Consider the following 24739-nt stretch of genomic DNA (forward strand, 5'->3'; position numbering starts at 1 on the left):
GGATAATTTTACATGATGAAAGAAATAACTGCACCATTTATGGGGGATATAGACACAGTCACAGCCAGCTGCCTTCTTTCACTTAAAAAAAAAGTCTTTTGATAAATTAGGTTCCTGGGAGTCTAGTGCTTTAGTCTAATCACATTTTCATATGTTAAACCTATAATGGTGTATTTTCAAGAGTATAATATAATTTCTGTGATGATAGTGGGAATGTCAACCTCTTTGAGGGGCTGACAGAAAATCTATTTTAATTGAAAAGATTTTCTGGAAGCACACAAATAAAGGAATCAATGCTTAGCTCCATTAAAAAAATTCTGTCATGAAGGTTGGAATGAAATTTTCTCAACAAGGCATTATATTATTCACATGGCTATTAAAGCACTGAAAGTCATACTATTCTCTGAATAGGCACAGACAGTTTCATTCATTCCACTCCCTCAATTTCCAGAAATATGGAGGTAACTGCCATTTCCTGAAGGGGCTCCAAGGATCTACCCTCCTAAGTGGGAATAAAACAGAATGATGTTTCAGCATAATCATGAATTCTCAAAGAGACCTCTTAAGACTAAAGACATCATTCACATACTTCTTTCCTTAAATATGCTACAACTATAGCATCACCACTCCTGTGACTTTGATCTATTTAAATAAAGTGAGAAAGGCAAACATGGAGGCAGAACAAAGAAACTCTTTTCCTGCTTCTTTTTGCTTCAGCAAAAAACTTGCTCTCAAATAGCAACTATGCTTGAAGGGGAAAAAAAATTAAAGAAAGGGGCATTCAGGTGATAGGAGGCAGTTTATTTGGCAAAGGAAGTGTTAGGAACAAGGTAGAAATGTGTAAAATTGTGTGGACTGGTACACTTCATGTTTCTTTACTAAATAAACATCTAATGTGGTAGTAAGGCTTCAGGTGCTAGAATCAGTCAACCCTGAGTTCAAATGATGCTCTATCAATCACTAGCCAAGCAACCATAAGCAAGTTACTTAACCTCTCAGCTTTCCCAACTATAAAATGAGGACAGTCATAAAACAGAAATAAATGTTTCTGAAATAAACTCCCTCATTGTTAAGGTCAAATCCAAAAATGCATGTGATATGATGTCTGGAACATAGTAAGTACTCAGAAAATACTATTAATATGTTTATTTATTTAATGGACTATATTACTGATGGCCAAGACTGATGGTTCTCTCAGGGAAAAAACTGGTGTCAGGGTTGGGGAACCTCTAATTTTTTTTTAATTTACTTTTTTTTTTAATGTTTATTCATTTTTTGAGAGAGTGAGCGAGAGAGGGAGGGAGGGGCAGACAGAGCACAAGTGGGGGAAGGGCAGAGAGAAAGAGGGAGACACAGAATCTGAAGCAGGCTCCAGGCTCTGAGCTGACAGCACAGAGCCCAGCCCGATGCAGGGCTTGAACCCATGAACCGCGAGTTCATGACCTAAGCCAAAGTCAGATGTTTAACCGAGCCACCCAGGCGCCCTAGAAAAACCTCTAATTTGAATGTAAGAATTCAGAGATTTTAATTTCAATAAATGAATTATAATTAATGGCACCACTAGAAAGTAAATAAATTGTTGTAGTTATGTAAATTAGGCAGCATCTCAGATTCACTATTTTAAATTAATACTTATCTTTCTTTTAATGAAGAGAAAAGAGGTGAGAAGTAAAAAGGCAACATAAACAGCAAGAAAGAAATTTACATTTTTTCACTTAAGGCAATAAAAGAGAATAAGACAAAAATCATAGCAACCTTATGGTTATATTCAACTTTTCACTGTTTTTCCTCTTTTAAGGGGAGAGGAATGTCAAATAGGAATAGGATGGACACTAATTCACAGAAACAGAAGGAAACAAAAGGACAGAAAACACTTGATAGAGTATAAGGATTAATCATGAAATCTAAAATTGAAAATTAATTTTCAGCTTATAAGGCCAACAATGTGTAAAAAGAAATCATGAATTTTAAGTCAATTTTAAAAGGTGTGACAAATGTACCTGCTTCTTTTAAAGTGCTGCATTTCTGATAGATAGATGTCCTCAAGGTGGGTGCCCTTACATTATACAGTCTTATCTTCTCAATCCGAGAGTCAAAGACCCGTAGCAAAGAATCTTTCTCTTCCCACTGAGACATAATTTTATTATCAATAAAGGTAGCAAACATCTGTGTTTCAATGAAGCGTGAAAGAAATGGCAGGTAAGGCTCAGGCTGGTCAGACAGAAAGGAAGCCTGTAATGAGATAATTAGAAATTATTAGTGCAAAGACACTATCTTAGTACTACACGGTAAATCTGAAAATTATTTGTTGCTGAGGTCATTTAAAAAAGATCTTGTAACATGCAAAACTGATGCACGAAATTAAAAAATTTTTAAATTTACTTTTCCTTTTAAAGTCATGAATTTAGGTGACTTAGTCCTTTAGCCTTTCAAAATTAATTTACATTCTGAAACTCATGATCATTATATAGAAAATAGGGCATAATTAGTGAAAGATGGCGGATCAGATGCTGCCATATCATCAACCATCCTCCTCACTTATCAATAATTTTTGACCCTTTTTCTAATGAGCTATGATTTTTTTCTGCTCTCTATTCCTAGTCTATGCAGTATACCTCTGAGTCATAAGGCACTGACATGATCAACGGATACGACTGTGATATATACATAAGACATAACCTTCTAAAAACATGGAATTTGTGCCTATGGGTGAAATCTTTGTTTTTCAAGTGGATGTTTTTCTAGGCCCCAACACTGTTCAAGACTGATCAAGACTGTTCAAGACTGTTCAAGATCAAACTCCTTCCAAACCTGTGCTGATTGAAGAGTCTGGGCATTAACTAAAACAAGTATTACCTGAAAACCCATCCAAAGCTATTCAAGCCTTTGGAGAAAACATGTGCAACAAGCTGCAGGTTCCTGTTACCAGACTCTCTGCTGCACGGAATGGTTCAGTAAATTGTAACCAGTTCCTAATTCAAAGTGTTCTTTTTGTCAGGTCCATGTGTGTACAGGAATTCTAGTCACAGTTTGGTACTGGCTGAAATATGGAAGTGAATTACTATTTCAGCTGCTGGGTTGGTTTTGCTTTCCATTCTTTTGAGTAGGTGCAGTGTGATAGAAGCCAGAAAGTGGAAGACAGAAGGGTAAGTTCTGACAATCTCCTCCTTAATAGTCATTGGCTTCTTACCAGCATGTTTATTTTTCATTCTAAAATTTAGGAAGCCTTTAAAAAAGTTCCTTATGGAAACCTACTTATTCAATTTAAGTGCTTCCATAGTTCAGATGTATTTACATAAATCTGAATAGCCAGAGAAAGGTTCACGGTAGTCTCTAAAAATCAGTACACCTCTTCAAAAGATATTTTACAGGTGAGTATCAATTTTACTTTTTCTAGAGCAAATAGTTTTTTTTTTTCCCCTCTAAATGGACCAAATGTCTGGCTTTTGATATTCAGACCCTCACAGACTACAACACTGAAATCAGGAAAGACTTGGCTTGGAGAACTAGCATGTGATAGTCCTGTACATTTTCCTAGTGAAAAATGAGATGGTTACAAGCCTTCTGGAATCCGCATGAAACTTTCATTTCTCTAGTCGTTACATAAAAAGAATTCCATTTATAGTTTGAAGCTACATAAAGATTAAGAAGGAAGAAAGTACCAGGGCTCGATTTAGATAAGAATTTGAATTGCCCCAAGGATAAATCATGAGTGTACACAGATTAGTTCCAAGTTGGAGAGGAAAAAATGGTTAAGCTTAATAAGAAAGGAACCTAAGAGCAGGAATACATTTGGAGAAGTGAAGGCTTCTTAATTTATTGAAGAAGTTTTCTCAAACATAAAATGTATCAGAACTTAACCGTTCAGTGTAGTTTATATACTTCAACTGAAAAAATGTCTGAGGAAATCAGAAAATAACCTTTGATACTACCCACCTTTACAAAATTTTTTATTAATATTTGTCAGAGACTCCATAATTATAAATTAGCTTCTTAGAATACATTAGCTCCTTTGAGAGGTCTTTCAAGACACAAAGATACCATTTAGCAAAAAGCCATAATGCATTCTAATAGCAATATCGTGCCTTGGCAAAACTGAAGCAGGGGACTGAACTATACCCTAGTGACTCAAAAGAGTTAACGCACACCTCTAAGTGCTTTTATCTGGAAAACAAAAATAAACAAAAAAATTGGTAGATATGCCAAGAAAATCTGCCAGAAAACTCTATGGTAAACCTTAGACAGAAGCTTCAACTTCAGCAGGACAATCAAAAGCCAGTGTCATTTTCTGTCTTCCTTTCCCACAAACTTTGGAATAGAACCTTAGACTTATATAGTCATAAAACCTAATTTATTCACTTTTCCTCTCTTTTTGATCCTAAGATGAGGTAAAACTTTGTCTTCTGAAACTAGAGTGTTATCTTTGCATGGACAAGTTGAGACGTCATTATAGGACAAAGACAAAATATAAGAATAAGTTCTTAACGGGAAGGGAGAGAGGAAAAATCTGTGTTTAAAAAAGTTAACCAAATTAGTAAGACAGCCCACTAAGAGTCATAAAAAAAGGGAAACTATGTTTTTTTTTTTTACTTTGTCAAAGTTCTGCATCTGTTCTCGGTTGGTAAGCCAGGACTCCATGTCCTGGGCAGTCTGAATCACAAATGCTTCGTAATCTGCAAACATCTGTGTGAAGCGGTTGGCAAAGACCTCGCGGAGCTGCACATTGAGCTGGTAGTCCCTTAGCTCAGCCTCTTCACACTGCAGCTTTAAATCCTTTTCTTTTTCACTCAGAGAGGCAGAGAGGTCCATTTTTTCCACGGTCACACCAGTCCGCTTGGCCAGAGCTTGGAGGCGGGCTATGGTTTCATTGCCCTTCAGTAACTCATACATGCTGATGTTATGAGTGGAGACATTGCCATTCTTCTTGTCATTAACCAAGTCCTTAAGAACCAGATTCTTCAGTTTTGTGGCACTCTCACTGCAATGGAGACTGCCCTCAGGAGGGATACCAAATTGAAGAAGCACTTCAGAGAGTTCCTGGATAAAATCCACCTTATTGGGGAACTGTGGAAACTCTTCAGGCAATTCAATAAAATGGTTGTCAATATCCACAAAACACAAATTAGCCTGAAAGAGAAAAAAGTAATACAAAGGTTTTAAAATAAAGGAATTTTATATTCTAAAATATCCTTGCCAACTATTTTTTTTAAGTTCATTTATTCATTTTGAGAGAGAGAAAGAGGCAGAGAGAGATGCAGAGAGAAAATTCCAAGCAGGCTCCGTGCTGTCAGCACAGAGCCTGACATGGGGTTCGGTCCCACAAACCATGAGATAATGACCTGAGCCAAAATCAAGGGCTGGATGCTCAACTGACGGAGTTACCCAGGTGCCCTCTTGCCAACTATTATAAATAAAGTCATAGATTACACTGACTTTTCAAAATTAAGATATAACTGACATGTAACATTTTGTTTCAGGTGTATGAATCAATATAGATTATGAAATGATTACCACAGTAAGTCTAGTTAACATCCATCACCATAAATAACTACAATTTTTCTTGTGATGAGAACGTTTAAGATTTTATAGTGCCTTTTATGCTAACTTTCTCAAGGCTAAGAATTTTTATTCTTTAAAAATTTTTTTTCTAGCATTTTTATTCTTCAAAAACAAATTTCAGTTAAGCATGGGACTCAATTCCAGCTCAGGTCATGATCTCACAGTTTGTGAGATTGAGCCCCGTGTCAGGCTCTGTGCTGACAATGCAGAACCTGCTTGGGATGCTCTCTCTGCCCTTCTACCGCTCACACTTTCTCTTTCTCTCAAAATAAATAAAGAAAAAAAGCAGCCAGTTATTAAAAAAAAAAGATCTTTTTCCAGCATTTTTTTCCCTAGGTGAGTATTTTATACCATATTTAATATATACGGATAATTTTCTCTGGGACTTAGCAATTTGTTATAATCTGGACATGATTCTGTAACACAGAACATCCTTTAGGCATTCCTAAATGAGTAAAGGTACACAGAGTCATAGTACCTTACAAATAGAAGGCACTGGGTAAAATGTTCAATGGATGAATCCAGCCTGAACTTCCTATGCCATTCCACTGCTCTGACACCATCTGTAATTTAGAATTAATAATTGCTAAAATTTAGCAGCTTAGTACCCCCAAATGGGATAAAATTGGCAAAGAGCAATCCAATTCACAAAAAATTCACAAATTTTCAGTTCATCCAAAATTAGCTTCAACCTCTTAGACCGCAAACTGTTTCAGAAGTTATTAGACAAATAGCAGGAGACAGCAGTAGAGGCAAGTGCTTAGACAACTATAAATGATTGCCCCTTCAATAATTAAGAGCTGATTCAGGAGATATTTTTGAGTTGAAAAAAAGAGGAAATAGAAATGAGAGGAAAGTTTTTTTGAGTTTGCTTATGCAATAGATTTTGATTTTATATTGAATAAAAAGACTTTTAAATATTTTCTAAATAGTTATGGACAATTCAAGAGGCCAAGTACATGCATGCAATTCTGATTATCCCTCAGGTACTTGATTATAGTAGACTCCGAAACAATATTTTACTTTTACTGCTCACACTCTCTTAATCAGAACAAGGTTGTCAGTGTAAAGGAAGATTGTGCTCATAGACTCTGGAAGGGTGGGAGGCCAAAGGTATAGCCCAACACATAAAACTGATGCTGACTACATTAGTGGCTGGACACAGGGCATAGAGTGGAAGTCAATCAGCAGAACAGAAGTTTCACCTTGTGTCTCCCTGTCTCTCCTATAGCCCGGCCACCCAGGTCAGCAAGGAGACAATTCACACTGTCCTTTGATCCTGTATGGCCAGGTAAGATAAAAGGAGGAGAGCAAAGAGTTGGGTTTTTATTTTTCTCTTTTGATCCCTGATCTTTATGTTAGGTGCTGATGTACAAGAAGTACAGCAAAGTTCTACATTTAGCTCAATCGAAACTCAAGAAGACTTTCCTCCATCTAGGAACAGAGAATCAGTAACGATTCCTCAAGTCTGAAGTGACCTCTGAATTCAACTGTTTATTCTGCAGATGAACTAATTGAGGCCCAAGAAGTTAGGTGACTTCCTGACACCTGTTCTAGATAAGCATCCTCAAACAGCCTGGTGGCTTAAAAGATTTTTTCCCTACAATTTTCCTCATTTCCAACATCAGTAGTTTCCTCTAATTAAAATAAGAGGTGAAGTCAAATCTTGCTGAAGACAGTATTGCTGCCTACAGTTTTCTGTAAATCCACATCCTTATATATGTAACTATAGTCTCTAGAAAGCAGGGTATGTTGAAAGACTTAGGGGGAGAAAGTAGGTCACTATAATTCAAATGGATGATTCAGTATCTTTAAAAATGGAAGAAAAAAATTCACTAACTTGTTAATCTAAATGTTAGCCAGCAACCTCCCACCACTTACATTTTGTACCATCTCCTTCATTAATGCCTTCCTGCTATCTTCCTCTATCCTTCTATGAAAAGAGAAAATGATACATCTGGGAAATTTTAAAGCTTGTTATGCTCATATAACCACTGCTGAGCTGAAAGGGCCGTAGGGCAAGGCGGGTGTTCCAGCACCACAGCTAACTGGCCTGCCTTCATGATTCCATGAGTCTCTCATACCCTCCTATGACTGCTTAGATTGGGGCCAAGTTGGGGCTTTGATTATCGCGAACTAAAAATAGGACTGTTAAGTTGCATTTTGAAGACTTATGGAAGAAAAACCGAAAAGCCTTTTTTCTAAGACAAACAAGAACTCCATATAATAGGGCATTCTGCTAAGTCACTTTTTCACTTTTAATACCATTAAACTAAAAAATTCCAACAGAAAAAAATAAAAATAAAAATAAAAATTCTATCAGGAGAGCTCAAGAAATATTACATATGCAATAAAAAACACTCTTGACATCTCAATCTTATATTGTTTTAGGACTAAATATTTCTCTATTTTTTACTATCAATGCTGCTTACACACATTCATGGTAAGTAATCACGTCTAGTTAAAAATGAAAAATGCAAAAAAAAGAGAAAAGTTCCCTTAAAAGAAAGGGAACAAAGACTTAAAGTTTAATCATTTCTTCTGCCACGAAGCTTTCCCATGTCCCTACCCTAAAGGTATTCTGATTTCCTCTGCATATATGCTTAGTTCATTCATTCCTCTTAATTATTTTTTTAACCTCTGTTATTGATATTTGTAAATGACTTACTTTGGAAAGCAAAAATTACATCTTATTTATCTTGATGTCTTCTAATGTATCCTACACTGGTAGTGTATGAGAAGACACTGTTTGGTGAATGAATGAATAAGACTCAAGGAGATAGTCATTTTGTGGAACCCCAAAGATGTACACAGGAGGAGGAAGTATCCAGGAATGTGAGGCCAGGGAAGCTCTCTCCATGCTTACTAAGGAATATAGTTTCTCAACGGCTGAAGTTAAGCTGGCATAAGGGTAAACTGGAGGAGAATATTTAAATTTTTTTTTTAATGTTTATTCATTTTTGAGAGAGAGACAGCATGAGTGGGTGAGGCGCAGAGAGAGAGGGAGACACAGAACTTGAAGCAGGCTTCAGGTTCCAAGCTGTCAGCACAGAGCCCAAAAGAGGACTTGAATCCACGAACCATGAGATCATGACCTGAGCCAAAGTCGGACGCTCAACCGACTGAGCCACCCAGGTGCCCCATGGAGAGAATATTTAAAATATTCCCACAGAATCTCAGGGGCAAGACATAACAAAAACAAAGTAGAAAAAGCAATTTCAGTTTTTCTCTGGATTTCTTGCCCACCATTTACTGTAAAGACAAGCAAGAATGGGAATAAGTGAAGTACCCTTCTCTGCAGCTCATCCCCAGTGCTGTATCCTTCTACCGTCACTTTCTCTACCCCACCCCCTGAAAAAACAATTTAACAAATGGCTACCTGTGCCTATCATTTTAGAACTATGGGGAAAGTAAGTGGGTGGTTAATTATAAGTCTATGTAGTTACATTAGTTAGCTAACAACTAAAATCATACCTTCTTAAAATAATCATTTTGCAAACTTATCATCTTCATAACTATTCTAAGAAGCCCTGTCACTATTTTTTTTCCCATCACTATTTTTAACTATTATTTTATTTTATAGTTTTCAGGGAAAGGAGGGAGGAGGTGAGTATTACTAGTGAGTGCATTTAAGTCAATTTTAAAAATGGCTATTTTTATACCTACATCTTCCTCAAATTATGTGAAGTAGATTATTTATCTCATTGTAAAATGTTATGAGCACAAAGTGATCTGTGTGTATTTTTTTTACTCTAAAGATAAGCAAACTTAAAAATTCTGAGAGCTAATGCAGCAATGTCTGTGATTTTCTAAACTTTTAACTCGTTAAATCAATCCTCTTTAATAAATGTACATACCCATCTATTCATAGAGTAGAAGAGTATGAAATAATCTGGGTCAGCTGTTAGCATTTTCTTCCAAAATAATGATGTACTAACATATACTTTCTATACAGAAGCACTGCTATTTTCACAGCTGACCCAGGTTATTTCATATTATTCTACTCTACGAATAGATGGATATGTACATTTATTAAAGAGTATTGACTGGGGCACCTGAGTGGCTCAGTCAGTTGAGCATCTGACCTTGGCTCAGGTCATGATCTCACAGTTCATGAGTTCGAGATCTGCACTGGGCTCTGTGCTGACGCTTAGAAGCCTGGAGCCTGCTTCGGATTCTGTGTCTCCTTCTCTCTCTCTCTGCCCCTCCCCTGCTTGTGCTCTCTCTCACTCTCTCTGTCTCTCAAAAAACAAATAAATAAACTTAAAAACGTATTGATTTAAAAAGTAAAAAGTTAGAAAATCAAAGTCACTGCTGCAAGAACTTTCAGAATTTTTATCTTTAGAGTCAGAAAATATACACATATAGGGAGACAGAAAGATTTCCCCACTCCAAAAATATATAGTTGGCATTTAAAAACTCTCAACAATTATAACTCATGTAAAAATGGGAAGATAATATTTATATACCAAAACATACTGTCTTATAAAATATCACTTGATTAATATACAAACAGACCAGATACTCAACAAGAAACTAAAACATGTCACTATTTAAGTCCTTAAACTTAAATTGCATTTAAAATACATTTGGCTAATCTATTTCTTTTTCCTTGAAAATTTAAAGGATTACTTTTTGAACTGACAAGATACTTAGATTAATCTAATAAAAGAGAAAACAAGAGAGTTCAGGTAATAGAGAAAAGAGAGATAATGGGGAGGCAAAAGCAGAGAACATGCATAAGCTCAAAAGAGCAAGACAACTTTTACAAGCATTTTATATGATCCCAATCAAGCTATTTTTCCCTGAACAAAAATGTTAATTTTGGAAGGGAAATATTCATTGGAATAAAGTAAGCAATGGATGATTACAGGAATCATTAATGGGTATAACAGCTGTAGCTTAGTATGTTATTTTAAATTCACTTATTAAAATGAGAATCTCTATGGGAAATAAGAATAAAAGCACAGCACAGCATGAAAGATCTTATTAAGAAAGATGCTAATTAAATAGCTAATAATATCATATAGTTAACTATTTAATGTTTTTTAATAGGCCATGGCACTCTCATCATTATTTCATTTCAAAGGTTTTACAGTCCAATTCTGAGTACCATTAACAACAGATAAAAACTACATTCAAAATACTTTCAAGAATTCCTAATTTTCTTAAACGACATCTGAAAATACAACACACAGAAAGCACAGTAACAGTAAGGTGGCCTAAAAGCTAGGGGTTAGAGTTTTTATCTCAATCACCTAGCCAAGCTGACATTTAGAAAAAAGCTGATAACTAGCTTTAGGTCTGAAAACAAAGAATACTAAAGTATTTGATATTTCCATTATCTATAGTTTGCTGAAAGATGTTACTTTTCATTTGAAGGAAGTCAAGAATCAAATTCATCTCAATTAATGATGTGAAGATGTGAAAACCTGGGCTATTTTGTTTAAAAGTAGAATTTATAAAATAAATGAGGGGAAAAAGGAATTAAATGCTATTTGAATAATAAAGCAACTAGATAATGCTACTGTTGCTTCCTCCTCACAGATTTATCGCTGTGAAAACTTGCCACTGTCCTGTCTGAACCATGCTTACTTAACTAATGACTAGTCCCAGCAAGCATCAGGAGTCAGCTGCACTCTATGGTTCAGGCTCTACCTTAGCCCTACTTGGAAAATTCAGGACAGTCAGAGACACAGTTTAGACAAAGACAATGCTAAGAAAAGTGGCCTTGACCTAAATCAACAAACACCAAATGCTTCATCACCCATTATAAGTTTTACCTCTTGAGGAAGTTCTAGTTTAGAACGGTCAGTTCCTTCTTTTGACTGAAGGCCCATCAGATAAGGGACAGGAGCATCAAGAAAATGTAGCAGAGAAGCAGGGAGGATGGGCACATAAACATGCTGCCATTGAAATGGGAACAAAAGTGTGGTGATGCCTTCCGCCACGGTCATCAAGCGTTGATAATCTGTACAGAACAAGGAAAAAAGGAGGGGAAGATTCCAAATAAAAATATAATCACTGCATTAAGCTTGAAAATATTAATTTCCAGAATAAACTCTTGTTCTAATAAATAAAATGTTTCTTTATGATCATGCAGAAAATAGGTCTATCCCACTATAATTAAAGAGTTAAATGGTTTCCACTTGAATGGTATTAAGGGGGTAGGAATAGGTGGGAAACCTTATCATATTTTTGCTTCTGAAATCACCAGTATGTAAATTTACATTCCCTTAAAATGTGAAGGAAACAAGAACTAACAGAATTGTTCTTGGCATGTCTCCTATTGAAAATGTATAAGAATATTGCTACTGATCACTTTTTGTATACATGCAGATCTATATAATCCCCAATTCAGAGGCTCTTTTTTTTCTTGTATGTATGATCATGGTGATGATGGCCTATGGTTATCCTGATAATATTTATTTTAGCCTTCATTTCGTGGGTATAAGAAATCAAACAAATACATGCATTCATAATCATACGTCCTATATTTAACCCCCAACTACATAACTATCAAATTTAAAAACAAAGTGAAAGTTACCAGAAAATCAAAAGTTGGTTTTTGCCTGTGTTTTGTTTACATTAATTAATTTATCAAAACTAAAAACTGCTTATAATATTAAAGTGCCCCCTCCTCATTTTAGATATAATTGACATATAATACTATTAGTTTTAGGTGTACACATAATAATTTATGTATATATTGCAAAATGATTACCACAGTAAGTCTGGCTAATGTCCATTACTTCACATAGTTACAAATAAAGTGTCCTCTTAAACCACTCTGCCATGGATTACTTTATATAACCACTGTCTATAATCCCTACTTAAACCTTTAGAGGCAGATGTGGTTAGAATTCAGTTTTTTTCTTTAAATTTATAAAGGTAATATTGTGCATATACCACATACATGAAATAGCCGGGGCAGGGCCCTGTAAAAAAAACACATTAATATTTCTGCAGCAAACTTTATGAGTGTCCTAGTAGGCAAGATAAAGAATTTAAATAGGCCTGGTTCAAGTCTGGTTTTCTAATAAATGAGTTACAAAAAGAATCTTTGATTTTCTGAATTTTTTTGGATTTAAGAATTTGATTTAAGAACTTAAAAATTAAGAGATATTATGGACTTGTAATTTCACTCTCACAGAATTCACTAAGCACAAAAGGAGTAAAATCTGGGGAAGGAAGATTTTGAGGAGTCTTTTAAAAAAGGTTAAAGAAAATGACCAGATGCTATCTGGTTCATGTCCACCCAAAGAACACCTGTCCAAGCATAAACAGGATGTTTTCTGCTTAAAAGTCTTTCTTGTGTTGTTTTATAATTCGTATACAACTATCTTTAATAGTCTACAGTGGGTTTTTGGTAATGAATCATCAGCTATTCATAGCCTAAGTAAATTAGAAGTTTCCTTATTTGATTCACTATTAAGATGTAAATGTTAAGGGCGCCTGGGTGGCTCTGTTGGTTAAGCGTCTGACTTGGGGCTCGGGTCATGATGTCGTGGTTCGTGAATTCAAGCCTCACATTGGGCTCTGTGCTGGCAGCTGAGAGCCTGGAGCCTGCTTCAGATTCTGTGACTCCTTCCAAAAAATAAACATTTAAAAAAAGTTTTTAAAAAGATGTAAATTTTTAGGTGAAAACCTGTTTATAGGAATATATATACATACATATGTATGTGTGTGTGTATTTTTTTTTTTATATTTATATTGAGAATTTGAGAGAGCACACAAGTGAGGGAAGGACAGAGAGAGAAGGAAAGAGAATCTCAAGCAGGCTCCACATGTACAAAGCCCAACAAGGGGGCTCAATCTCATGACTGAGAGATCACAACCTGGGCATGATGCTTAACTGACCGAGCCACCCAGGTGCCCCTCAAAGGTATTTTTTAATAAATAAATGATTGCTGGAATAATACTATATAATTTTGCTGCATATCTACAACTTAAATAGACTTGATTAGATTTTGTCCAGAAGAGACTAAAGAACTTTTAATTTTTCAGTAGGAGAAAATGGTAACTACTCAGACAATAAACTATGCACTCAAAAATCACACTTCTTGCATATTCATATATTCACTTAATTATCTGCATGGCCACATTATGAAGAAAATTCAAATACCCATTTACTAAGCTGTGGATACTGCTCATTACAGAGAATTTTTACCAACTGACTCATACTTACTATGTTTAAGTGTCCAGAACTTATATGGATCAGAACTACTGTTTGGAAACAATCAAATTTAAACATTTTTTTCCCTCCTCTATATTAAAAATGTAAAGATTTTAATAGTGGAATATAATGCAAGTTTTCAAAGGCCTTTCATAGTAGGAAGGGACCTTCAGGAAGCTTCCACAGCTTTTTGGAAGTGACGATAGAATGAAAGCACAGGGTGCCAGGGTGGTTCAGTCAGTTGAACGTCCAACTCTTGGTTTTGGCTCAGGTCATGATCCCAGGGTTGTGGGATTGAGGCCTGTGTCGGACTCCATGCTAAGCACAGAGCATGTTTGGGATTCTCTCTCTCTCTCTCTCTCTCTCTCTCTCTCTCTCTCTCTCTCTCTCTTTGCCCCTCTCCCCTACTTGTGCACTCTCTAAAAATAAAAATTAAAAATTTAAAAAAAGAGAGAATGAAAGCACAATGTTGCTCTACCAGGGAGAGGTATTCCACATGTCACTCCTGAAGTCTGAGAAACACAGAGCTCATTGAAAACTTAAGAGAAAGAAAAAAATTAACTTCATAGTAATCTCATTCACATATTTTACGATTTGACTATGTTCAAAATGTACAGTATGTATTATATAGATGGACTATTAGAAAAATAACTTGATTGTTCTGGTGTATGTTTGCTAACTTTTAAAAACTGCTATTAGATTTACTGTGGGTTTCTATGGAGTTTTATGGTTCTAAAAATCGTGATCAAAATAAACTATTTTCAGGAGTTTTTTTGGTATTGTTGATTAAAGATTAGTTTTCTAAGACACTTATTTCCTTTAAAAAAGTCTGTTTCAAACTTAGCTAACTTCTTAAAAAAAAAAAACCAAACATTAAAATCTAGATTTTAAAAAAGAATTACAGTTTTTACACATTAAATGGGAGAAAAATCTAAAATACCTTTAAGTAATTTAAAGTAGGGGGATATTCTTCCTCCAGTCCCTTACCCACCTCCAACTTATAAAAACCTTACTTAAGAATGTTTTTAAGGAAAAGGAGGAGTGAGAAGATCCATTCGGTTGAGAAATACTTAGTAGTAATCATTTATTCTGTCAATGCACTTCAGTTAAAAACTTCAGAAACACACCTGTATTTGAACAAGTTGGGTTTACTACTTATTCCTTATGGAGAGGGAGAACACACACTATGGGGATCTGTGGAATGTCTTAGTAAGTAAGAGACAGGGTTTAGAGATAATGTATTACAGCATTTGGGCTGGGTTGGGACAATTTTAGGTAGGGTCTAAGGAAGTAGAGATTTGTTTTGGATTAGATACTGTCAGAAATCAAGGCAATTCTAGGAGTGCCTGAGTGGCTCAGCTGGTTGAGCACCTGACTCTTGATTTTGGCTTAGGTCATGATCCCAAGGTTGTAGGATCAAGTCCTGCATCAGGCTCAGTGCTTAGTAGGGAGCCTGCTTGGGATTCCCTCTTTCTGTCTTCCTCTCTCTCTCTCTCTCTCTGCCCCTCTCCCCTGCTTTCATGTGCACTCTCTCTCTCTAAAATTAAAAAAAAAAAATCAAGGCAGTTCTATGACAGGGTATCTCAATAAATCTGACCTATGGGGAATGCAGACTAAGGGGGGTGGCTAGAACTGTACTTGGTAAGAAAGTAGAACAGCAGCTACTAATTCAGCAAGAGAAGAGGACGTTTGGTATTTTGTGAGGTGCACAGTGATCTTGCTTGAAGTAGATGTTCCTGTGAGACTATTTATATGTTCTATAGAACAACAGGGCTCAGCTGTGAGCATCGGATCAGTGTGCACTTACAGTGAGCCCTAGTTTAAGCGCTAGATCAGTTCCTCGATGTCAGGGCTACTTTAATATTTCTTTCTCAATTATAAGCCAGACATTGGTGAAAGGCTCAAGACTGTAAGCAGTCAGATCCTGTGTCAGTTACATATTTATTGCCTCTTAGTTCCAAATTCACTTAGTACTTAGTACTTAGTAATGGTCTAAGCATTTTCTTTTACAGTAAGCACAATGTTAAGCTTTGCCAGTAGAAGGTAATGCTGAGACACTGCAGGAAGGAGCTTCTCTTCCTAGTTCCACGGTACAACCGCAGTGTTTTGTTTGTTTTTGCTCCTTTTGCACGGTTGATCCGTAGTGTGGATATGTGAAGACATCTGGTTGTATACTTCCCCAGCCACATGCCGAGTGGGAGTAGCCTCAATGATTGGGCCAGTAGTCATCTTTCCATGGCCCCCCTAACACAGATATCACATACCCAGATTTCATACCCACAGTGGTGTCCTGACAACTTCTGTGTTCCCACTCACCAGCTTCAAGCTCACTTGTACCTCAGAGGTTTGTTTTCCACTTGCCCAGTGACTGAGGATCAGCTCTGGACCAGGCAACCCATCGACCTTCTCCACTGGGCTGCAACTGCTCTTTCTTCAATGAACTACAAAGCTTAGCCCTAGGAAATGGGTTACCCTCCAAGTTTGTCCTTCCTTGGGTATCTGTTACGAGTTTTCTTCTTATCTTTTTTTAAAATTTTGTTTAATGTTTATTATTGACAGAGAGAGAGAAAGAGCATGAGCAGGAGAGGGGCAGAGAGAGAGGAAGACACAGAATCCAAAGTGGGCTCCAGGCTCTGAGCTGTCAGCACAAAGCCCAACGCAGGGCTTGAACTCACGAACCATGAGATCATGACCTGAGCCGAAGTTGGATGCTTAACCAACTGAGCCACCCAGGCGCCCCTCTTCACGTCTTTATAGTCACTTTCTATTATAGCTTAGTCATTCTTCATATTATATTCCTCTGTTTAAAGTACAGATATGGTTTAATCTGTTTCCTGATTGGACCTAGGCTGAAAGGTCCAGGGTTTTAAGCAGTCAAATCAAATACCTAATAGCGTGGCCACTTTTTTTTTTTTTTTTTTTTTTTTTTTTTACTATTGGTAGGAAAAATGTTCAATCTTATAGAAAATAAATTCTTCTAGTAATGGCAAGTAGCACCCTGGGCTATTTTCTGGTTTGATTATGGAAAACTCTCACATGGAGAGTGAAAATCAATTATATACTTTTCCCTCTTCTACCAGACACTGAAAGACTGATATAAATGGTTTATATTTCTTTCAGCACAATTCTCCCACTTGCTGTGGATATTCTATGTTTATTGTTTCCAGTTCTATGTTTTCTTCAAGACTGGCTGAAATGTCACATTCTTTTTAATAAGGCAATTACTTAGTGGAAACAAGACAATTCTTTTTAACTGAATCAAGAAATAAAAGAGCTTTCTTTTTTAGGTATGATTTGAGATATTTAAATATTTTAGGAAAATTATTTTTTCTTTGATACTCAAAGTGGTGAATGTGTAAAAGACATTATTTTCATATTTAAGACATCTGTCAGCATGGCATATGAGGCTCTTCATGATGTGTCCCTTTCCTACCTCATTTCTTACCACCACCCCACAGGCAGTCAAATAATTTGCCTATAGTTCATTCACTGAATCTAACATGTTTTCATAGGTTTCTGTGCCTCTGTATACACTTTTTCTCTGCCCAGGAGGTCCCTTTCCCTTGTAGTGTCTGGCTAAGTTCCACTTTTTCCTTAGGTAACAGTTCCTTTGCAAAGCCTTCTCTAAATACTTATCACTACTAGAGCCCCATCTACATGTTTCCACAGTACCCTAACTTTATTTCCATCACAGTAATTATTCATCTCACTAAAACTATTACAATTCTATTATAATTATCTGTTTATGTGTCTGTCTTCCTTACTGTACCATCATCTGCCAGAGAACAATGACTGTATTTTTAATCTCACAATTTTCAGAACTTGGTATAGGGCCTACTATGTAGTGAGTGGTCAGTAAATGCATGTTAAGAAATTAATAGGTTGGGGTGCCTGGGTGGCTCAGTTGGTTAAGTGTCCAACTCTCAGTTTCAGCTCAGGTCATGATCTCATGGTTTTGTGAGTTCAAGCCTCACGTGGGGCTCTCTGCTGACAGTGCAGAGCCTGCTTGGGATTCTCAGTCTCTTCCTCTCTCTGCCCCTCCCCTACTCGCCCTGTCTCTGTCTCTCTCAAAATGAATAAACTTAAAAAAAATTAATGTGCTAATATCGAAGGTAAGCAAAATAAAATAAAGCTATTTGGATATTTAAAAAATTATGCTTTACCACATTATACAGAATATACTGTCAAAAATTTGCCTCACAGTGGCTTATATGCAGACTTTGAGATGGCCCTGCCTCCGCCATCTCAGCCCCTTTCTAACCAGTGTCATTGTTTTGTTTTTTTTTTAATTTTTTTTAAGGTTTATTTATTATTGAGAGACAGAGACAGACAGAGCATGAGCATGGGAGAGGCGGAGAGAGGAGGAGACACAGAATCCGAAGAAGGCTTCAGGCTCCAGTTGTCAGCACAGAGCCCGACGCAGGGCTCGAAGTCACAAACCGCAAGATCATGACCTGAGCTGAAATCGGACGCTTAACTGACTGAGCCCCCTAACCAGTCATTGTAAAGAACAAGGTCAGCCCCACTGGGACAGCTGAGGGGTCTGCAGTTAGACCTGAGGCAGAGGGCACAGGACATGTAGTGGCACAAGGCAGTTCCAGGGTTGGCTGGTGGCTCAGTGTCCCAGGGGGAGGCCATGTCTAATGAGATTTGCATACTGCAAAGTGCTGCCAATGGAGATAATGAGGCTGGTAGTGTCCAGCACACCTTTGGTGAACATGATGATAGAGCTGGAAGATTACACACCTACAATCCTGGGTGCAGTGACTGGTTACCACTTGATGTCACCTGATGCTGGCTTTCAGGCCTCTAGCACATGCATAATTCGGCTCATCTCTCTGGCTCCAGAAATTCATCTCAGATACTGCCAACAATGCCCTACAATATTGCAAAATGAAGAGGATAGCCTCTGGAAGCTCTCAAAACAAGAGCAAGAATTACAAGTTTTCTTTCTTTTTATTTTAAGTAGGTTTTACACCCAGTGTGGAGCCCAACTCGGGGCTTGAACTCATGACCCTGAGACCAAGACCTGAGGTGAGATCAAAAGTTGGATGCCTAGGGGGGAATGGGTGGCTCAGTCAGTTAAGCGTCTGACTTTGGCTGAGGTCATGATCTTGCAGTTCACAAGTTTGAGCCCTGTGTCAGGCTCTATATAGACAGCTCAGAGCCTGGAGCCTGCTTGAGATTGTGTCTCTCTCTTTCTCTGCCTCTCCTCTGTTCACACTTTCTCTTTCTCTCTCTCTCTCTCAAAAATAAATAAACATTAAAAAAAAAAAAAAAAAAGAGTTGGATGCCTAACCAACTGAGCCACCCAGGTGCCCCAAGGATTACAAGTTTTCTAACAAAAGAGAACCTGACGCTTGACCTCACCAAGTATGGTTTCAAAGTGAAGAACCTGTGCCACACTTCACTTGAGCTAACTTAAACATGCTTGTTTGTCCCCTTGTCCCCACACTGACCTGTTTTCATAATAAACTATTATAACAGCAACAAAGATTGCCTAAAGCTCATGAAGATATTACAAAAGACAGAGTACAAATGCAAATCAATATGAAAAAGTTCAACCTCAAAAATTCAATGGGGAAAATGAACCACATTTTGCTTATCATGTTGACAAAAATTTGAAAGAAAATCACAATAAAGGTGTGGAGGAAAAAGTATTTTCACAAGTTGGTAGAGCTTTCTATTTGGCAATATCTATCAAAAGCTTAAAAATATATAGATCTGGGACGCCTGGGTGGCTCAGTAGGTTAAGCACCTGACTCTTGGTTTCAACTAAGCTCAGGATCTCACAGTTTGTGAGTTCAAGCCCTGCATCAGGCTCCACACTGACAGCACAGAGCTTGATTAGGATTCTCTCTCTCTCTCTTTTCCTCCCCTGCTCGTGCTCTCCCTCTCTCTCAAAAGAAATAAACTTAAAAAAACCACTAAATTAAAAAAAGAATGGACTAAAATAATGACATATGGAATAAATTAAAAATATACAGATAAGATCATTTAACCTATCAGTTCCAATTCTAGGAATTTATCATTTAAGTGTACAAAAATATATGTACATAATATTTTATGTATAAAGTGTCATTTATAACAGTAAATTATTTGTAATATCCTAAATATCTAGCAAGAGGAATCTGGTTAAAATAGTTATGGCCAGTTATATAATGGGATATACTGGACCTATTAAAAGCACATCTATATTACAAACATAGAAAACCAAAGGGTGCTTGGCAGCAGCTAGGTATTAAAAACTTGCTGAAATTCTACTTCTGGGTATATATCCAAAAGAACTAAAAGTAGAGACTTGAAGAGATATTTGCACATCTATGTTTTTAGTAGCATTACTCACAGTAGCTAAGAGATAAAGCAACTCAAGTGTCTGTCAATGGATAAATGGATAAATAAAATGTGGCATACACACCCACTGGAATATTATTCAACCTTAAAAAGGAAGGAAATTCTGACACATGCTAAAACATGGATGAACCCTAAGGTTCACTTACGTTGAGTGAAATAAGCCAGTCACAAAAAGACCAATGTCATGTGATTCTACTTATATGAGGTATTTAAAGTAGTCAATTCATAGAAATAGAAAGTAGAATGGTAGTTGCCAAGGGCTGGAAGGAGGGGGACATGGGGAAGGGAAGTGTCCAACAGGTATAAAGTTCCAGTGTTACAAGATGAAAAATTCTAGAGATTGACTGCATAACAATGTGAATATACTTAATCCTACTGAACTGTTCACTAAGAAATTAAGATGGTGAATTGTATATGTTTCTTTTTTTTGAGAGTGAGAGCAAGCAGGGGAGGGGCAGAGAGAGAGGGAGAGAGAGAATCCCAAGCAGGCTTCATGCTGTCAGCACAGAGCCTGAGGAGGGGCCAAATCTCATGAACCATGAGATCGTGACCTCAGCCGAAATCAAGAGTTGGATGCTCAACTGACTGAGCCACTCAACTGACTGATGCTCAACAGACTGTGCCCCAATTGTACGTGTGTTTCTTTAAACACAATTTTCTAAAAACTTGCTAAATCTAATCTATATAAAGATACTTTGTGGGCAAAAAATCCACAAAAAAATGGGTAATTGATGAGAATAATCTGAATTTAACTGAAAAGGATTTTTTATTTGACATTGGATGATTTTTACAAAAATATACACGTGTCTCAAAGTCAAATAAGGTTTGCAAAATAGGTAATGAACCAAGGACTCATCGAGAATTGTTTTATTATTAAAAATTCTTATTTAATTCACAATTTTAAGTGTAAAAAGTACATTAATCACAAGTTAGCCATGACACTCTGTAGAGCCTCAAAAAATCATTGGCAATGGCTTGACATCAGGCATTTCTTTTAAACTTTTTTCTTTTAAGTTTTTTTAATGTTTTATTTATTTTTTGAGAGAGATAGTGTGAGCAGGTGAGGAGCAGAGAGAGAGGAGAACAGAGGATCCAAAGCAGGCTCCATGACAGGCTGAGAGCAGTAAGCCCCATGCAGGGCTCGAACCCATCAACTGTGAGATCATGACCTGAGCTGAACCTGAGTCGCTCAACCAACTAAGCCACTCCAGCACCCCTTAAATGTTTATTTATTTATTTTGAGAGAAAGAAAGAAAGAGCACATGTGTGCATGGAGGAGAGGCAAAGAGAAAGCGAGAGAGGCTCCATGTCAGCTGCCAGCACAGTGCCTGATGCAGGGCTTGAACTCACAAAGTGTGAGGTCATGACCTGAGAGGAAACCAAGAGTCAGACACTTAACCAACTGAGCCACCCAGGCACCCTGACATCAGGCATTTTTTAGAACAAATTATTTAAAATAAAAATATATGTATCTATTGGTAAGAATATAATTTTCTAATACCCATGACTACCCGTGAAAAGTGAGATCTCTTACTGCTTCAACAGAAGATTAAGTATCTATGTATATAACTATGTACTTGAATTATTGAAAGTAGGTTAAATACAATTGGTAATTATTGGTAAAAGAGAAAACAGACCTAGATAACTTTCCTATTTTATATTATTAATAGTTAAATTATACCTAGCAGTTGTTATATTCTGTAGTAAGTAACACAATCAATCTTCATTTTAATTTTACTTCAGTGATCTTTTTTTTTCTTTTTAATTTTTTTTTTAACGTTTATTTATTTTTGAGACAGAGAGACACAGAGCATGAACGGGGGAGGGGCAGAGAGAGGGAGACACAGAATCGGAAGCAGGCTCCAGGCTCCGAGCCATCAGCCCAGGGCCCGACGCGGGGCTCGAACTCACGGACCGCGAGATCGTGACCTGAGCTGAAGTTGGACGCTTAACCGACTGAGCCACCCAGGAGCCCCAGTGATCTTTTTCAAACACTTCTATTTATGGCAGTATGGTGGACTAGAGCTCCTTTACCTATCTATCTATCTATCTATCTATCTATCTATCTATCTATCTATCTACCTACCTACCTACCTACCTACCTACCTATCATCTTACCTGTATATCTTTTTAAAATTTTTTTATGTTTATTTATTTATTTATTTATATTATTATTATTATTATTTTTTAACATTTATTTTTGAGACAGAGAGAGACAGAGCATGAATGGGGGAGGGTCAGAGAGGGAGACACAGAATCTGAAACAGGCTCCAGGCTCTGAGCTGTCGGCACAGAGCCCGACGCGGGGCTCGAACCCACGGACCGCGAGATCATGACCTGAGCCGAAGTCGGCCGCTTAACCAACTGAGCCACCCAGGCGTCCCAATGTTTATTTATTTTTGAGAGAGAGAGAGAGAGAGAGAGAGAGAGAGAGTGTGTGTGTGTGTGTGTGTGTGAGGGGGAGGTGCACAGAGCAAGGAAGACAGAATCCGAAGCAGGTTCCAGGCTCCAAGCTGTCAGCACAGAGCCTAAGGTGGGGGGCTTGAACTCCCGGACCGCGAGATCATGACCTGAGCTAAGTCAGATGCCCAACTGAGTGAGCCACCCAGGTGCCCCTCTATCTTTTGAGAGAAGGAGCATGAGCGGGGGAAGGGCAGAGAGAGAATGGGACAGAAGAACCAAAGCAGGCTCTACACTGACAGCAGTGAACCCGAGTCGGATGTGGGGCTCAAACTCACAAACTGTGAGATCATGACCTGAGCTGAAGTCAGACACTCAACCAAATGAGCCACCCAGGCGCCCGCAGAGCTCCTAACCTAAACTAAAATACTAAAAAAACAATTTTAAAACATTCAGTTCATGAATATATCGATTTGCAAAAATTAGGGGAAGAAGTCATTAGGGCCAGAAACAAAATGGGAACAAGAGTCCAGTGTGGTAAAGCTCAAAAGTCTAGCTATCTTTGAGGCATTTACTGATCCCAGGTGGCCTACAGCTTCAGTTTTATTTTTGTGCATGTTGGAGAACAAAGTCCAAGAAGGGGTGGGATTCAGAAAGTAGATCCTGTTGTATAAAGCCAGGACCCCCAAATGGTAGAAATCTCAGGGAAAAGAGATGGAAAAAGGAAAAAACAAAAATGAAACAAGAATTAAAAAAAAAAAAAAAAAAGCCACTGTGCTGACAAGAAATTTATCTGTCCTGGTCCTTGCTCCGGGAAGAAGAGGTAAAAAAAAAAAAAAAACCCTTGAGAATTCTTATCTACTGGCCAACATTCAGGTATATTTAGGGCCCAAAGTCATGCTATCTGTATGACCCAAAGAAACACAAAGAGGAAGAATTTTAATTTAAAGTAGACCTGTATGTGAAGGGGCACCTTTGGTGTCCAAAGACTTAGTCAGTTGAGCCTCTGACTCTTGATCTCAGCTCAGGTCTTGGCCTCAGGGTTATGAGTTCAAGCCCCATGTTGGACTCTGCACTGAGTGTGAAGCCTACTTAAAACAAAATAAAGGGGTGCCCGAGAGGCTTAGTTGCTCAAGTGTCTGACTCTTCATTTTGGCTCGGGTCATAATCTCACGGTTCATGGGATTGAGCTCCATTTTGGGCTCTGCATTAACAATGTGGAGCCTGCTTGGGATTCTCTCTCCCTCTCTCTCTGCCCTTCCTCTGCTTGTGCACACTCTCTCTCAAAATAAATAAAAATTTTAAAAATGATAAAATAAAATAAAATAAAATAAAATAAAATAAAATAAAATAAAATAAAATAAAATAAAATAAAACAAAATAAAGGAGACCTGTGTTGCCAGTGAACTTAGATGTTTAGTGAAAGAAAATACAAATCATTCCTGAAGGAAGAAACCCTCAATCCTCAACCTATCAGATACTGAATTTATCTGATAAATAATATGAAATGCATATGTTTAATATATTTAAGGAAATTAAAGAAAGAATTAAGAAATAAAACCGTTTTAGGGCCACTGAAAGTAAAATGTCAAAGGAAGGGTTAACTACAGATTAAACACAGGTAAAATGAAAATAAATAAGCTGGAGACAGATGTGGAGAAATCATGGAGAACACAGAGAAAAGACAGAAAAAGAGTTTGAAGATATGAAAGACTGAGTGAAACAGATTAACAGATTTAATTAGAGTTTCAAAGGGGAAAAAAAAGAAAAAAAAGATGGACAGAAGTAACATTTAGGAAGATAGTTGAAAATTTCCCAGAAACTACTGAAACACAATGACACAAGATTTCAGGAAATACAACAAATCACAAACATAACAAATAAAGAAATCCTATCTAGATAAATCACAGTCAAAATATAGGTCATGAAAGGCAAAAAGAAAATCTCATATACAGCCAGAGTAAAAAAACAGATTTCTGGTCAGGAATGACAATTAGGGTGATTGTGATAGATTATATCTCAAGAGCTACACTGGAAACCAGAAGACGGTAGAACATTATTCTCAAAGTGCTAAGAGAGTAAAAAAAAAAAAAACCCAAAACTTTTAACCTAGAGTATAAGGGGCTCCTGGGTGGCTCAGTTGGTTAAGCATCTGACTGGCATGTCAGTCTAGTGTGAGCTGTGAGTAACTGCTTATTTCCATCGTAAGGAGTCAAAGAAGGTAAGCAAGGCCTCAAAATGTTCCTGAGA

The 24739-nt window shown here is 37.2% G+C and overlaps 1 protein-coding gene across 6 annotated transcripts in view; it reads right to left on the minus strand.

The window, feature by feature from the left end:
• The window catches only part of DENND5B (DENN domain containing 5B), a 186916-nt gene that overhangs the window by 64959 nt on the left and 97218 nt on the right, over positions 1-24739 (minus strand). For all 6 annotated transcript variants that reach the window (XR_006219863.1, XM_042992054.1, XM_042992053.1 and 3 more), the window contains 3 exons: positions 11343-11530; positions 4591-5127; positions 2001-2232 (listed from right to left, as the gene is read on the minus strand). Coding sequence is in view for 5 of the 6 variants with exons in the window: in XM_042992054.1 (XP_042847988.1) it covers positions 2001-2232; positions 4591-5127; positions 11343-11530 (957 nt within the window). In the remaining variant the exon portion in view is untranslated. The remainder of the gene's footprint in view (positions 1-2000; positions 2233-4590; positions 5128-11342; positions 11531-24739) is intronic.

The sequence above is a fragment of the Panthera tigris genome, chromosome B4, assembly GCF_018350195.1.
Source record: "Panthera tigris isolate Pti1 chromosome B4, P.tigris_Pti1_mat1.1, whole genome shotgun sequence".
Lineage (NCBI taxonomy): Eukaryota > Metazoa > Chordata > Mammalia > Carnivora > Felidae > Panthera > Panthera tigris.